Raw genomic sequence first — 14,621 nt, forward strand, 5'->3', positions numbered from 1 at the left:
GGTCGGGAATGGAACTCATGACCCCAGTGCTGTGAGGCAGAAGTGCTAACCACTACGCCACTGTCAGTATAATCAGACGATTCCAGTATATCTGTAACAGTACCGACTGCCTCCACATTGCAGCCGCAAACAAAACTAGGAATGTGCCCTCTAACTACAGCTATTGCTTGTCTATTACATGGTTATATGTTTGTTTATGTCTGTTGCATAATGTCCTGGTGTGCTGCTCCCAGCTCCTGCAGTAATTAAAATTGCAAAATGAGACATCCCTGTAGTGACGAAAATCATCAGTTATGGGCAGCACGGTGCCTTGGTGGTTAGCACTTCTGCCTCACAGCACTGGGGTCATGAGTTTGATTCCTGACCATGGCCTTATCCGTGTGGTTTGTATGTTCTCCCTGTGTTTGCGTGTCTTTCCTCCCACACTCCAAAAACATACTGGTAGGTTAATTGGCTGCTATCAAATTAACCCTAGTCTGTGTGTCTGTGTGCATGTGTGCATGTGTATGTTAGGGAATTCAGACTGTAAGCTCCAATGGGGCAGGGACTGATGTGAGTGAGTTCTCTGTACAGCGCTGCGGAATTAGTGGCGCTACATAAATAACTGATGATGATCAGCTAATGCTCATTGATAAGACTCCATGTACAATACCAAATGAGAACTTCCCCTGTATACATAGGTTATATCCTGAATGATTCCTTTACTTATGCAGGAACCACTAAAATATTTCTCATGTCTCACTGCCCAGTGGGAAACATTAATAAATAAGCCACTGCTATTCAGCAGAAGAGGCTTCTGGGTAAAGTCATTTACATGGCAGCTTCTTGAACCAATGTTTGAGTGTTGAGCGCAATATGCAGGCTTGTACAGACACAAAATACCAACACTGATATAGAGATGTTTCATCCTTGTTAGAAGGTAAGGCATAAAAGAATTTCTAATACAATTTAAGGTAAATGACAGAGTTCGCTATAATTATGTCTTAAATACAGGCCTTCATACAACTATTTTCCCATTTTTCACCTTGTATTAGTATAGTGGTCATAGTTTTCAGCTAACTGCACTGTGCAATCAATATGTATCAGCATCCGTCAAGAAGTTTGATATGATGCTGGAATGTGTAAGTAAGTCAACACTAATTACATATACAACATAATCACTGGGGGTATATTTACTAAACTGCGGGTTTGAAAAAGTGAAGATCTTACCTCTAGCAACCAATCAGATTTTGGCTGTCATTTTGTAGAATGTATTAAATAAATGATAACTAGAATCTGATTGGTTGCTATAGGCAAACCTGCAATTTAGTAATTATACCTGTGGGATAATTCTAAAAAAATGTTGCACTGTAAAAGTTCCTGCGATCCATAATAACCAATCAAACATTATCTTCTATAGTGTAATCGGCACTACAGCAACCGTGCAGAGAGGTCTAGGCTATTTGCTGATTTTGTTTGTAACCTACTTGCTGTCACATTTCACACAGTTCCAAACTAAACTCTCTTAAAGAATTCTAAATTAAGCTTTGAATAACATGTCACTCATCAATATACTTGCAGAACTTGTATCACATATTTCAGATTTTCTCGTGTGAATACTTGCTAGTTAGCATCTTATCATGTTAGGACTGACCAGGAGAGGAAGATATTGGTGTGGGGTGGTCAGGTTAAAGTATGTTTCAATATGTGGAACTAACATTTCCTGTTTTTAATATAGAAAAGTAGTTAGAACAGCATCATTAATTTTGTATTTGGTAGGTGCAGAGCATCAATGATTTTCTTTCTTTCTTCCTTTCTTTATAAAATTGCGTCATTTTGGACCTGCCCCCTGTGATGTAATTTTACACCGGGGGCGATTCATGGAGTATCGCGGAATTTTGGACCAAATTCTGGCCACTTCACTAGAAAGTCGGCAGAATTCGGGAGATTGCCATACTCTCCCAGGAGTCCGCGAGACTCTCCCAAAATGCGGGAGTCTTCCGGACATTCCCGGAGAGTTGACAAGAGTGCTTTATACAATGCGGGCAATGCTCTTTTGCACCCCAATTTGTACATGGTAAGTGCAGAATATCAATGTTTTGATTTTATATGTATATGTGTGTGTATGTATAATATATATATATATATATATATATATATATATATATATATATATATATATATATATATATATATATATATATATATATATATATATAATCTTCCCTAACAAACATAACTGGACAAACCACAGATGGAATAAAGCACAGCGTGAATAGTAAAAGTTGTATGAGGGTGTATACAGTCTCAAAGATATTTTGTTTTGATGAAGGAATTATTTTATTACTTTATTAACAAACTTATAAATTAAAGATGACTTAAAGGTAGAAAATCCCATTAACTAAATCACACTTAGGAATACCTCATGTGCAATTAGAATTGAGATATTCAAAATGGACAATCTCCTTTAAAATATTAATAAATGGGATGGGAATCCAAACTCCCCCTTCAGCCAAAGCAGAATATTAACCCAGATTGGCAGGTACTGTGCAAGCCGAAGAGGGTGTCCAGGTCAGGTAGAGGGATGATCATGTGACACACATATCGAATCTTGGGGCACCATCTTTAAACAGGTACTCTGCAATGCAGAGGTTGGGTTTCAAGCTGAACGATTAAATGATAAAACATGCAGGCTACATGTAGTTTCCCCTCCTATGGAGTGTTACAAGACGTGTGAGCAGTTTGTTTAACAAGACACAATGATAAATATTTGTAGTGGGATTCATTAGCCTGAAGCGTCAACTTGGGGAATGTGGTTTACATAATACATCATTCTGTTTCTTCTGAAGAATATCAGATATTTGGATGGGAGCCTTCTAATGAGGTTCAGCATTATTTCAGGATGTTCACATTCTTTCTTAATTAAATACATAACTGCCATGCAATTAAAATGTCTTCTGAGGATTTTTGTTTGGGTAATTCTGTTCCTTCGTTCTCTGTACTGCAAGCATTGGAGTGATTTAATTCTCTGTATTACACAAGTTAGAAGAGAAGTCTTGTAAAGTAACTACTTGTCTTCCACTTGATGGTGAGGTACCATGTTTTATGCTACACATTCTAGAATTACTTTTGCACACTTTAAAGTTTCCTGCAAAATGACCCTGAACTAGACCACGACCATCTTGTGACATGGGGCTAGATTTACTAAGCTGCGGGTTTGAAAAAGTGGGGATGTTGCCTATAGCAACCAATCAGATTCTAGCTTTCATTTTGTAGAAGGTACTAAATAAATGAAAGCTAGAATCTGATTGGTTGCTATAGGCAACAACCCCACTTTTTCAAACCCGCAGTTTAGTAAATCTAGCCCATAGGGTTTAAAAAAAAAGAAGAAAGAATTTCAACACCAGGGGGTAAATGTATCAAGCTGAGAGTTTTCCGGCAGATTTGAAAAACCAATCAGATTCTAGCTATCATTTATTTAGTACATTCTACAAAATGACAGCTAGACTCTGATTGGTTCCTATAGGCAACATCTCCAGTTTTCAAACCCACCGGAAAACTCTCAGCTTGATACATTTGCCCCCAGGGGTTCTGATTCCTCATCCTCACAACCCATTGGCTGAAGATAGATTGAGGAGACAGGTTTCAGCATCTAATGTCACAGTTAGCAATACTCCGATTTGCGGCCTGTCTACAAGAACCCGACTACACTCTGAAAGGTGAAACTCTGGAGCTCTATGAGAGTCACTAATAGTTTTAATCCCTAAGGATGTTTAAGTAGGAAAAGAAGCGATCCACCAGAATCCACCGCTGTCATTATCTATTTATTTATATATATAGCACCACTAATTCCGCAGCGCTGTACAGAGAACTCACTCACATCAGTCCCTGCCCCATTGGAGCTTACAATCTAAATCCCCTAACACACACACACACACACAGACCGAGAGAGACTAAGGGCAATTTAATAGCAGCCCATTAACCTACCAGTATGTTTTTGGAGTGTGGAAGGAAACCGAAGCACCCAGAGGAAACCCACGCAAACACGGGGAGAACATACAAACTCCACATAGATAAGGCCATGGTCGGGAATGGAACTCATGACCCCAGTGAGGCAGAAGTGCTAACCACTGAGCCATCGTGCTGCCCAGTAAACCAATCATTCTCTCCAGGGGGTAAATGTATGAAACTGCGCAGGGAGAATTTAAAGCAACAATGGCTTTAAAAGGCACGTTTTGGTAGATGACTGTACACGTGGGCCGACGCTGAACCTCTGCCAACCAGATGTATGTTATCCAGAAACGGAATCTATTTTGATTCCAAATTTTGTCTTGATCCTTCCGAGGCATTGAGCGCATCTAGTGGCCACAAACGCGACGCGATAATGCCAATTACGTGACAACGTGACAGTGGCAGATATCAAATGAGACTGAGAACCATAAAAACCATGTTGAGGAAATGACTTGTCCTTGAGAAAGCAGCAGCTCCTTTTCGTACGGTGGGGGTTGAAGATTCTCCCATACACAGGAAACATTGTCACAGCACAGGCAGATGCAATCAAGCAGTCAAGGACATTATAAACCTGACCAGAAGAGAACCAATGACATTCCTCAGTATTAATTAAAGAATTCCTCCTTCTCAGAGTGTGTTCTGTAACATTTCCAGAGTTCATTCTGTACATTGGCCAAGTGAAACACGGCTTAAATACACTTTACAGCACGAGGAGTCATATATAAAGGGCCAGATAGTCCAGAAGCAAACCGGAGTGGAAATAGAGCATGTTGTCAATAACAATGCAAGTTTTTCTACTGTTTATTATAGTCGCATTATAGTACCGAGTGTACAAAGCCAAGACAGAGACATACAACAGACCAGTCCGCCCATCCAATGCCTCCTGTCTGCCCAATCATCATCATCACCACCATTTATTTATACAGCGCCACTAATTCCGTAGCGCTGTACAGAGAACACACTCACATCAGTCCCTGCCCCATTGGAGCTTACAGTCTAAATTCCCTAACATATACACACACCCACACACTCACACACAGACTTGGGTCAATTTGATAGCAGCCAATTAACCTACTAGTATGTTTTTGGAGTGTGGGAGGAAACCGGAGCACCCGGAGGAAACCCACACAAACACAGGGAGAACATACAAACTCCACACAGATAAGGGCATGGTCGGGAATCGAACTCACGACCCCAGTGCTGTGCGGCAGAAGTGCCAACTACTAGGCCACCGTGCTGCCCACATATCAGTCGCTCATATATCTTATGAGATAACCTGCACACAACTTGCGTTAAAAAAAAAAAATGAACGCGGAACTAAGCGTAGTTCTGGATGTCATCAAATACAAACGGATCTCAATATACGTGTCCATTTGGGCATAAGTACGCTCTGGCTAAACGTTCCTTGCCGTATGCAGAGAGACAGCACATAGCGCAGGATAAGCACATGTATAAGTGCAATATAAAGTCCCATCAGAACGCATGCAGAAAAAAAAATATTTTATAAAATAAATTAACAACTTAATACTATATTCACTAATACAAATATTTGCTAAAAAAAGGTTTTAATTTTTTTAAAAATAGTAAATACATAAATCAGGATGTTCTTACTGCGTACTGTGCATACAATGTGTTATTGTAGTTTCTTTTACTTACGTACATACATGTTCTGTGCTATTTAGTGGCACGCATAAGTGTAGTTTTCAATACAAACACGAAGCCCTGACTGTCATCATTAACAGTCGGCACAGACACCTGCCCTGGAGCTGGTGCAAATGATACGGCTAAAAAACACGTTATTGAGAGAAACCAAGAACACGAATTGTCCGCATCTGCGTAGAGACGCCCTTCGTGCACATCGCCTGCATTAATCTGCCCCGTCCCTATTCCGCCCTTCACGTAATAGACAGTCGTAAGTGTCACTTCCATTCAGACATGAATTGTATGCAATGCGCTGATTGGCCCAATGTCCATTTCTGATCATGCACGAGCTATTTAACTCAAGATACGCTACGCAAATGAGCGTACGCACGTAGGTGAATCTGAGCCTAGATGTCTAGTGTAGTGAGACATATGAAAACGGATATTAGATTGGTTGAAACAGTGCTTTATTATATAGCCCCCTAGCCTAACATACCCAGGTTTTTCCTGGGACATATCTTTTTAAATTTTGGACAAAAAGAAGCATATCCTCTGTATTGGGGCATGGTCAAGGCAGTTTCGGGGTGAGGCAGAGTCTGTCTCTATTTTTAAATTGGGAGCATTGAAAGGTATGAGTCTAGTAATCTATCTAGAGATCTGAAGATCAACATAGACCCAATATGAAATATTCTCCAGTATACAGTGGATAATTGAGACTATTACTATACATTTATGGAGGGTGATAGGAGAGCAATGCTTTAAGGCAAGACGTCTGAAATATCACAATAGATGATAGAAAACTACTCTATAAACCTCCAAGGAGGTTACTACTGCAAATCAGCATGCCACATATGTAGATATGAAGGTAATTTATAATAGACTATAAAATATTGGATTGCGCACATCAATATATAATGGAAAGTTCCTCTTTTTGCAGAGCATGGGATCCACGCTAACAGTTATTATTAACCTTTATTTATAGTGTCAACATATTACGCAGCACTTCAAAGAGAATGTCTGAGCGTTCCCATCGGTCCTTCTTATAATGATCTTGTTTATGAGACACCAATATATGCCAAAAGCAATTCAAATAGCCATAAAACACGGTACTTTATGAGGGCAGAAAGGTGGAGATTGCTCTGCTGACAAAAGGACATAACGTAACAGGCTATACAAGGACAGCCAATAGTCCCAGGTCTGGTGGGACAGTCACAATTTCTGGACCTCAAAAAAGCCAGGTCTACGGGGATGAGGGAATGGCTTCTGGGTAATGGGGATGTGCCCTGGGGGATCCTGGGAGGGCCTGTTTGATTTAGAAGCGTGATTATTTTGTCCCAGTAGTTTTATTTCAAATTTTTGGAGGGGTGCAAGAATACTAAGGGATGGATGATTATAGCTTATCTACACATTAATATATTAAAGTAAAAAAAAAAAAAAAAGATCAGCATCATTTTGGAAGCTGTACAAAAGAAGAAAAACATTCATTCATACTTATTGGGTTCATTTGAAAACAAAACAGGTCACAGACCATAGTGTTTTCCAATTGGCCACAGCGTTGCTGTGATATCACAACATTTCTTGGCCAATCAAATTCTGGCATTTCTCAGTTTCAGGCTCACTCTCACTGAAGGGGTGAAGAGATGTTCTATATTCCATGTTTCTATGACTCTGAATTTTGCAAGATATATAGTTTAAACAAGAAAGGCCAGATTATTTCTTGAAATGTTACCTTTAAACTGCCCTTCACAACACTGTGGAACTCACTAACCATTTACTGTACAGCAAACAGAACTATTTTAAAAACCTTGTTCCTACCCTGAGGAGGCATCCAGTGAGAAGGAGGTCACCGGTCGGCTGAAGTTGCGAAGATCCCAAAGCAGTAACTCTCGCTCCCTGACCTAATGTAACATGGGAAGAGTAAGTGGTTGAAAGTACATTGTACATTAACGAGAGCAAGGAAAGCGTCAGAGAGAGGTGGAGGCACAGCAATTAGACGGCAGAGTAGTTCGGATACGGAAACGTTCCGCTCCCTCACTAAGGTCTACTGGTACCCAAAGGCTCAGGTAGAAAGAGTTTAACAGTTCGGAGAGGGGGTCGCTGAGGCTTGGGATATACTCTACCTGGTTGAATCCGGATGTTATGAGATGATTGTCGGAATTCGTCCAGACTACCCGAGAGTCCTTATTGTTATCATGACCCTGTGCGTCCTGAAAGAAGCCAAGAGACCGTTAATGCAGCGTATGGGCTGTATATAATATATAGCTTAATGATAAAAGTAGGAGTGTTATCAGCACAGCAAATCCTACTTCTCTTATATTCATATGTAGACGCGAAAACAGCCATTTGGGCGGGGAGAACCCAATATTCAGTCAAAGGGTTCACTGGGAATAAGGGACATCAGTGAGGCGTGAGGGAGAAAGAAAGAACACAGTGAATTTATTAAGGACATTAGTGAGGCGTGAGGCACAATGTGAGAACACAGTGAATTTCTTAAGGACATTAGTGAGCCACAAAGTGAGAACACAGTGAGCTTATTAACGGGGCACATTGTAAGAACGCAGCACTGAAGTATGCTGAAGAGGTCACAGGATTTTAGTAATACACATAAGACTAGAATCTATTATATTACTCCCAATAACTTCAATGAAACAGGAACAGAATGATATAGAAAAATGGCATAGAACGTGTCTGGATGGACCAATCAATAAAATAAATCATCAGCAGCACTATCATATATGATGAGAGCATAACTGAAGAGAACCACAAGTCTTAATTTTTGTTTTAAATGACAATTCTGCAGTATAATGTCCCTTTAGACAGTAACACCCGATAACCTGCTCCCACCTGTTCAATGCAAACTCTGCCAGGGCAGAAGCTGTCACTACACTTCAGGCAGCAACAAATTCTCCTGTCACTCAATGTGACCCCACACTTGGCCAACTGTAGCAGTGCCACTCCTGTAATGTGATCTCCAAACTAGTACAGACCTGGCTGCAGCCTGCACCGTGCTGCCTCCTGCTCTAAGCGTGGCACTGGGTTATGCTGGCACTGCCACAGCCTGGCAGTGAGCTGGCACTCCCGTCAGCCATGTGAAATCTCTGTCTCCAGGCTTAGCTGACACACGTTATGTCTCCTGCAGTTTTATAACATATACACTTGTCTGTATATATATATATATATATAGCCTATAAGCCGTGGAGCATGTATATGTGTGCGTGTAAATATTTATACCAGTGTGTGAAGTGCAGGTGTCAATAGAAAAATAGACAAGACAGCGTGTATAGGTTTCTACAAGCGTGTGAAAGCCACTAGACTATAGAAAATAAATATTATTACAGGACAGAGTTCATAGTCATACATGTGGCTGTAGTACGGCCGATCCACTCAGGGTTCTCTATAACAACATCTCCTGTAAACATGGAATCTCATGTAAAAGCTACTACATGGCTTCACTATGTGGGGTCACATATGTAACTGTGTCTATAAAAACTTCTGTATATTAATAAGCGTCGCTGCAAACATGGATCCTATGCCTCACATTTTATTTTTGGTCTTTCTTTCATCTGTAAAACATAAACTCATTTCCACAGTCCAAAAACATAGGATAGGGGGGGGATTCAATTAGCCGCTCGGTGCCGCCGGACATCGCCTGGATTGCCGGCCAATGTGGTAACAAATCTCCCGTTCTCCTCACATCTTTATGGAACGTGAGGGAAAATGAACGGTGATTTGAGAATAAATATTGACGCCGTGCGTCTCCGCGGACTGTTCCGGAGAAAAATCTCAACACTTGGCGGATAACAGAACTCCCCCTATAGTAATAGGTCAATGGGCTGCTGACTAAACTGGGCCCTAGTGTGTATGTATCTGTGTGTTACGGAGATTAGACTGTAACCTCCAATGGGGCAGAAGACTAATGTGAATAATAAATGTTCTCGGTACAGCGCTGCGGAATATGGGGGTGCTATATAAATAAACGGTAATCATAATAAGTTTTATACATACAGCCTCAGTCAAGTGTACCTGAGAACAGATAGGTGTATATGTTCTATCAAAGTATAAATAGAGACCACAAGTCTCTCACTACACACAAATTCATATATTAACCTTTAGATTGGAAGTGAAATGCTGCATCCAGTGTAACCTCTATTTAGGCTCATTTCCATATACGTATACATGCATGTATAGATTATATAGCCTTGTGTATAAGCGGTTAAGACTGGGAGGAGATGTCGCTGTTACTATTTATAGATATCACCTCCGCTTGGTCCTCACTTCCCACGACCCCAAACCCTGTAATCCCACACACTTCCTGCGAGTCGAGGGGGAAAGAATGACAAGAAGATGCCCTTACACACAGTTATTACAGATTCTCGTTCTGTCACAGAGTCTGTGTGTGCTTCTATAGGCACATGTGTCACGCCTGGTCTACAAATATGTGCTCAGCTCCCAGGAACACATAGAGATTTCTTTTTTAGATACATATTCAATAACAGATAGAGAGTAATTGCTGTTTGGTCAGTCCCAGCTCAGTACATACACCCTTGTTCCATCTTCAAACACCTTCCGCCTGTTGCCATGTTGTCATGGCAACAGAGGTCTGACATCTTGGATTCTGCATGGGGAAATAGCCAGGCAAACATCAAACCCATGGGAATTAGCAACTGGACACAGCTGTGACTGTCACAGAGTCCCCCTACGACAAATATATCCCCCCTGTAAAGCTAATAACAAGTGGTCAGCATTCCTTCAGTGTATAGGAAACAGGGAGCGCTTGTACATCAGTTCCGGAACACATTAAACGTACGAATTGTAGGACTTCACTAACTAACAGGGATCACACTAAGGGGTTGAAAAAGGTGCGGGTTGAAAAAAAAAGTGGAGATGTTGCCTATAGCAATCAATCAGATTCTTTCATTTTGTAAAATGTACTAAATAAATGATAACTAGAATCTGATTGGTTGCTATAGGCAACATCTCTACTTTTTCAAACACGCAGTTTGATACATTTACCCCTAAGTAATTACTGACCGCTAGTGTAAGAGCAGATTTCTTAAAGCTGCTCACATAAAGGCAGATACAATCATACAACCTGAGAGAGAAACAACTAGATTGGATCGCTAAGGTCCATTGGTTTTTGAAAAGAATCAATGGTTGTTTAGGTCTTAGAGTAATGCCGTAAACAGAGGGTTCGCCCCAGAGGTGGAACTAGTGAGGTTTGGTCCCTGGTGCAGGGAGGCCCCCGACCCTCTGCATCTGCCATGCAGCGGGCCCCATTATCTCCATGGGCCCACTTCTCTTGCTGCACCAATGGTAGTTCTGCCTCTGGTTCGCCCCCTACGTCAGTCCAGTCCTCGTTAATAGGACATTTCTATTAAGATATATTGAAGAGAGTGGGAGGATAAATCACACACCAAAATTTCAGTGCCATAAGGCTGATGGAGAATCCTGGCTTCAGCTGACAGAAAGGGTCCTGGGGGGGCGGAAGTTCACCCATTATTATTTGAGGTGGGGGAGAAAAACATCACAACTTTCTTACACTGGTTGTGCACTAGAGCTTTGCGCCAGGCTTTATTTGATGACATGGTGCAAATGGTAATCTCTAAAGGTCAATTACTAAACCGGAAAATATGCGCAAGTGTGCCGAATGCAATTCAGGGTGCACGCGCATTTCACGGTCTTTGGAAACAAGCGCGTAAAAGCAGTCTTCTGCTAATTTTGTGGGTTTATCGATGCTCCGGAAAAAGCACAGGGTGAAAACTGCAAAAACATCACAACAAAGCCCACCCCTTTATTCAACTTTTCGGATTTTCTAAATTACTGCTCGGTTTGGCTTCATCTAGGTCTTAATTTTATCACGCGAGCAAGGTGACATCAGGACTGTGTAGCATCTGTCACTTTGTGTGTTTCAAGCTTTTAATTATATTGGTTGAGGTGCGCTTATATATATGCACTTTCCCACAGGAAAGCACAAGAGCATCCCGTAATAGGTATAGAAACAAGACCCGATCTCTAGGACCTCAGTGTTGGCGGAGAATTCGAGACCTTTTACTGAGAGAAAAGGTAGATGCGCCCAACCACAAACCTGTAAATAAATAATAATAATAATATAATAATAAATACGCCCACTCCACCCTTTTATCAAATTTAAATAATCCCATCTCGCATAATGAAATCTCATTCCTGTACAAAATTATCACCGTGTATCTGATGCTCAGGACTGTTGTTAACGCCAACCAACTTGTTGCTCAGTACTTGGCGATACTGGCTGGCAGCAGCAATAGTACGCTTAGCGCTTAGCACTTCGCCCCCAAGTCTGGGGTCAATCTGTTCATGCGTGAACCGGCTTATATTTCCACTTTCGTGAAAACCGTGTTCATGGTAAATAAGCTTCCCCATGCTTTACCGGAGGCCGCCTCGCTGATAGTCATCAACGCCCCAGGGTCTTTATTAATTAGGGAGAAGTCCTAATTCCAGCGATAAACTCTTTTTTCCGTCAGAAAAAGGGAAATTATCCAGATGATTAATAGACCCCTTTGTCCGCTTTAATTAAAGTGCTTCTGTTGCCGCCACAGAGTGAGGCAGCCATTTTGTCGGTAGAACCAACATCCATAAGACTGCAGTCTACCAGTTCATAGGACTCGGTGATATCAGTGAGGCACGTTGTGAGAAGGAAGCACTTAAGTATCTGTCCCAGTGATATTGCAGGTTCCCAGTGAAGGCAAAGGCCCCATTCTCATGACAGTAGCGGCAGCCATTTTGTAGGCTGAACCAATAGTGTGTAAGTGACAAACGCTTACTTTTTACCCCTAGAAATCTATAGCCAAGAATACAAAATTTCTCAGAATTCAGACTCCTCCAGAATAATTTTACTACAATCGTCACCCAAAACTGATTTAGCTGAGAAACCTTCAAGGCACATGATTTTCTGTTTCAAAGAGACATAAAAGTAATGACTGCCTGCAAAGCATGCTGGGAGTTGTAGTGCAAGCTGAGGAGCCATCTGTGGTATATTGGCTGACGTAACTTGACTGCTTACAAAATGCAGTGTCCAATATGTAGTGTTACGGTTTCCATGAGACGGGCCTAAATGTTTGTATTTCTCAAGTCCAAAATTGTGAAACAGTTTTATATCTTCCAGGAATGTTAAGAAATGATGAATCACACTGAGTAAAACCACTGGGACTATGTCTGGTATAAACAGCTCATTCACAGTGTAGGAGATCAGAAGAGCTTTATCTCGCTTCTACCCCCACCTAGCTGGACATCATGGAAGTGACTTTATGTCTTTGTCCAAAATATCTCTGTATTAGAACGAGGGGAAAGGTTTGTGTGTTTATGATGCATATTAGAAGGAGGGGGGATGTTTATATCCTGATGCCTGTGTATTAGAAAGAGAGGTCAGTGTCTGGATGCTTGTGTATTAGGAAGAGAGGTCTGTGCCCTGATGCCTGTGTATTAGGAAGAGAGGTCTGTGCCCTGATGCCTGCGTATTAGGAAGAGAGGTCGGTGTCCCGATATGTGAGTATTAGGAGGAGGGGAGAGGTCTGTGACCTTCTATCTGTGTATTACGCAGAGATTATTGTATATAAAGCAGAGGAGAGATGCCCATTTATTAGAAGATCATGACTTCTGTGTATTAGGAAGAGGGGAGAATATTTGTCCTGTTGTCTGTGTATTAGGAGGAGGGTTGAGGTCTGAGTCCTGATACCTCTAAGGAGAATATGCCTGTGTATTAGGAAGTGAGGTCAGTGTCTGGATGCTTGTGTATTAGGAAGAGAGTTCTGTGCACTGATGCCTGTGTATTTGGACAAGAGAACTGTGTCCTGATACCTCTGTATAAGGACATGTCTGTGTATTAAGAAGATAAGTCTGTGTCTTGATGCCTTTGTATTAAAAATAGATGTATGTGCCCTGATGTCTGTGTATTAGGAAGAGAGGTCTGTGTATTAGGAAGAGAGGCTTATGCCCTGATGTCTGTGAATTAGGAAGAGAGGCCTGTGCATTAGGAAGAGAGGCTTGTGCCCTGATGTCTGTGTATTAAGAAAAGAGAGCTCTGTGTATTAGGAAGAGAGGCTTATGCCCTGATGTCTGTGAATTAGGAAGAGAGGCCTGTGCATTAGGAAGAGAGGCTTGTGCCCTGATGTCTGTGTATTAGGAAGAGAGTATTGTGCCCTGGTGTCTTTGTATTAGGAAGAGAGGTCTGTGTATTAGGAAGAGAGGATTGTGCCCTGATGTCTGTGTATTAGGAAGAGAGGTCTGTGTATTAGGAAGAGAGTATTGTGCCCTGATGTCTGTGTATTAGGAAGAGAGGCCTGTGTATTAGGAAGAGAGGCTTATGCCCTGATGTCTGTGAATTAGGAAGAGAGGTCTGTGTATTAGGAAGAGAGGCTTGTGCCCTGATGTCTGTGTATTAGGAAGAGAGGACTGTGTATTAAGAAGAGAGGCTTATGCCCTGATGTCTGTGAATTAGAAAGAGAGGTCTGTGTATTAGGAAGAGAGGCTTATGCCCTGATGTCTGTGTATTAGGGAGAGAGGCCTGTGTATTAGGAAGAGAGGCTTATGCCCTGATGTCTGTGAATTAGAAAGAGAGGTCTGTGTATTAGGAAGAGAGGCCTGTGTATTTGGAAGAGAGGCCTGTGTATTTGGAAGAGAGGCCTGTGTATTAGGAAGAGAGGATTGTGCCCTGATGTCTGTGAATTAGAGAGGTCTGTGAATTAGGAAGAGAGGCCTGTGTCCTGATGTCTGTATATTAGAAAGAGGCCTGTGTATTAGGAAGAGGCTTGTGCGCTGATGTCTGTGTATTAGGAAGAGAGGATTGTGCCCAGATGTCTGTGTATTAAGAAGAGAGGATTGTGCCCTGATGTCTGTGTATTAGGAAGAGAGGAGAGGACTGTGTCCGGATGTCTGTGTATTAGGTAAACTGAGCAGACTATTGTCCCATCGCCTGCATATTAGAAGCACACAAGCTACTGTGAGAGGGGGATGAG

At 41.6% G+C, this 14,621-nt stretch overlaps 1 protein-coding gene across 2 annotated transcripts in view; it reads right to left on the reverse strand.

Annotated features, from left to right (window-relative positions):
- The window catches only part of PAM16 (presequence translocase associated motor 16), a 100,488-nt gene that overhangs the window by 67,159 nt on the left and 18,708 nt on the right, over positions 1-14,621 (reverse strand). For both annotated transcript variants that reach the window (XM_075179432.1, XM_075179430.1), the window contains exons 8-9: positions 7,752-7,838; positions 7,447-7,529 (exon numbers count right to left, since the gene is read on the reverse strand). In XM_075179432.1, the coding sequence (XP_075035533.1) occupies positions 7,447-7,529; positions 7,752-7,838 (170 nt within the window). The remainder of the gene's footprint in view (positions 1-7,446; positions 7,530-7,751; positions 7,839-14,621) is intronic.

Source organism: Mixophyes fleayi, chromosome 7 (genome assembly GCF_038048845.1).
Source record: "Mixophyes fleayi isolate aMixFle1 chromosome 7, aMixFle1.hap1, whole genome shotgun sequence".
NCBI classification, from domain to species: domain Eukaryota; kingdom Metazoa; phylum Chordata; class Amphibia; order Anura; family Limnodynastidae; genus Mixophyes; species Mixophyes fleayi.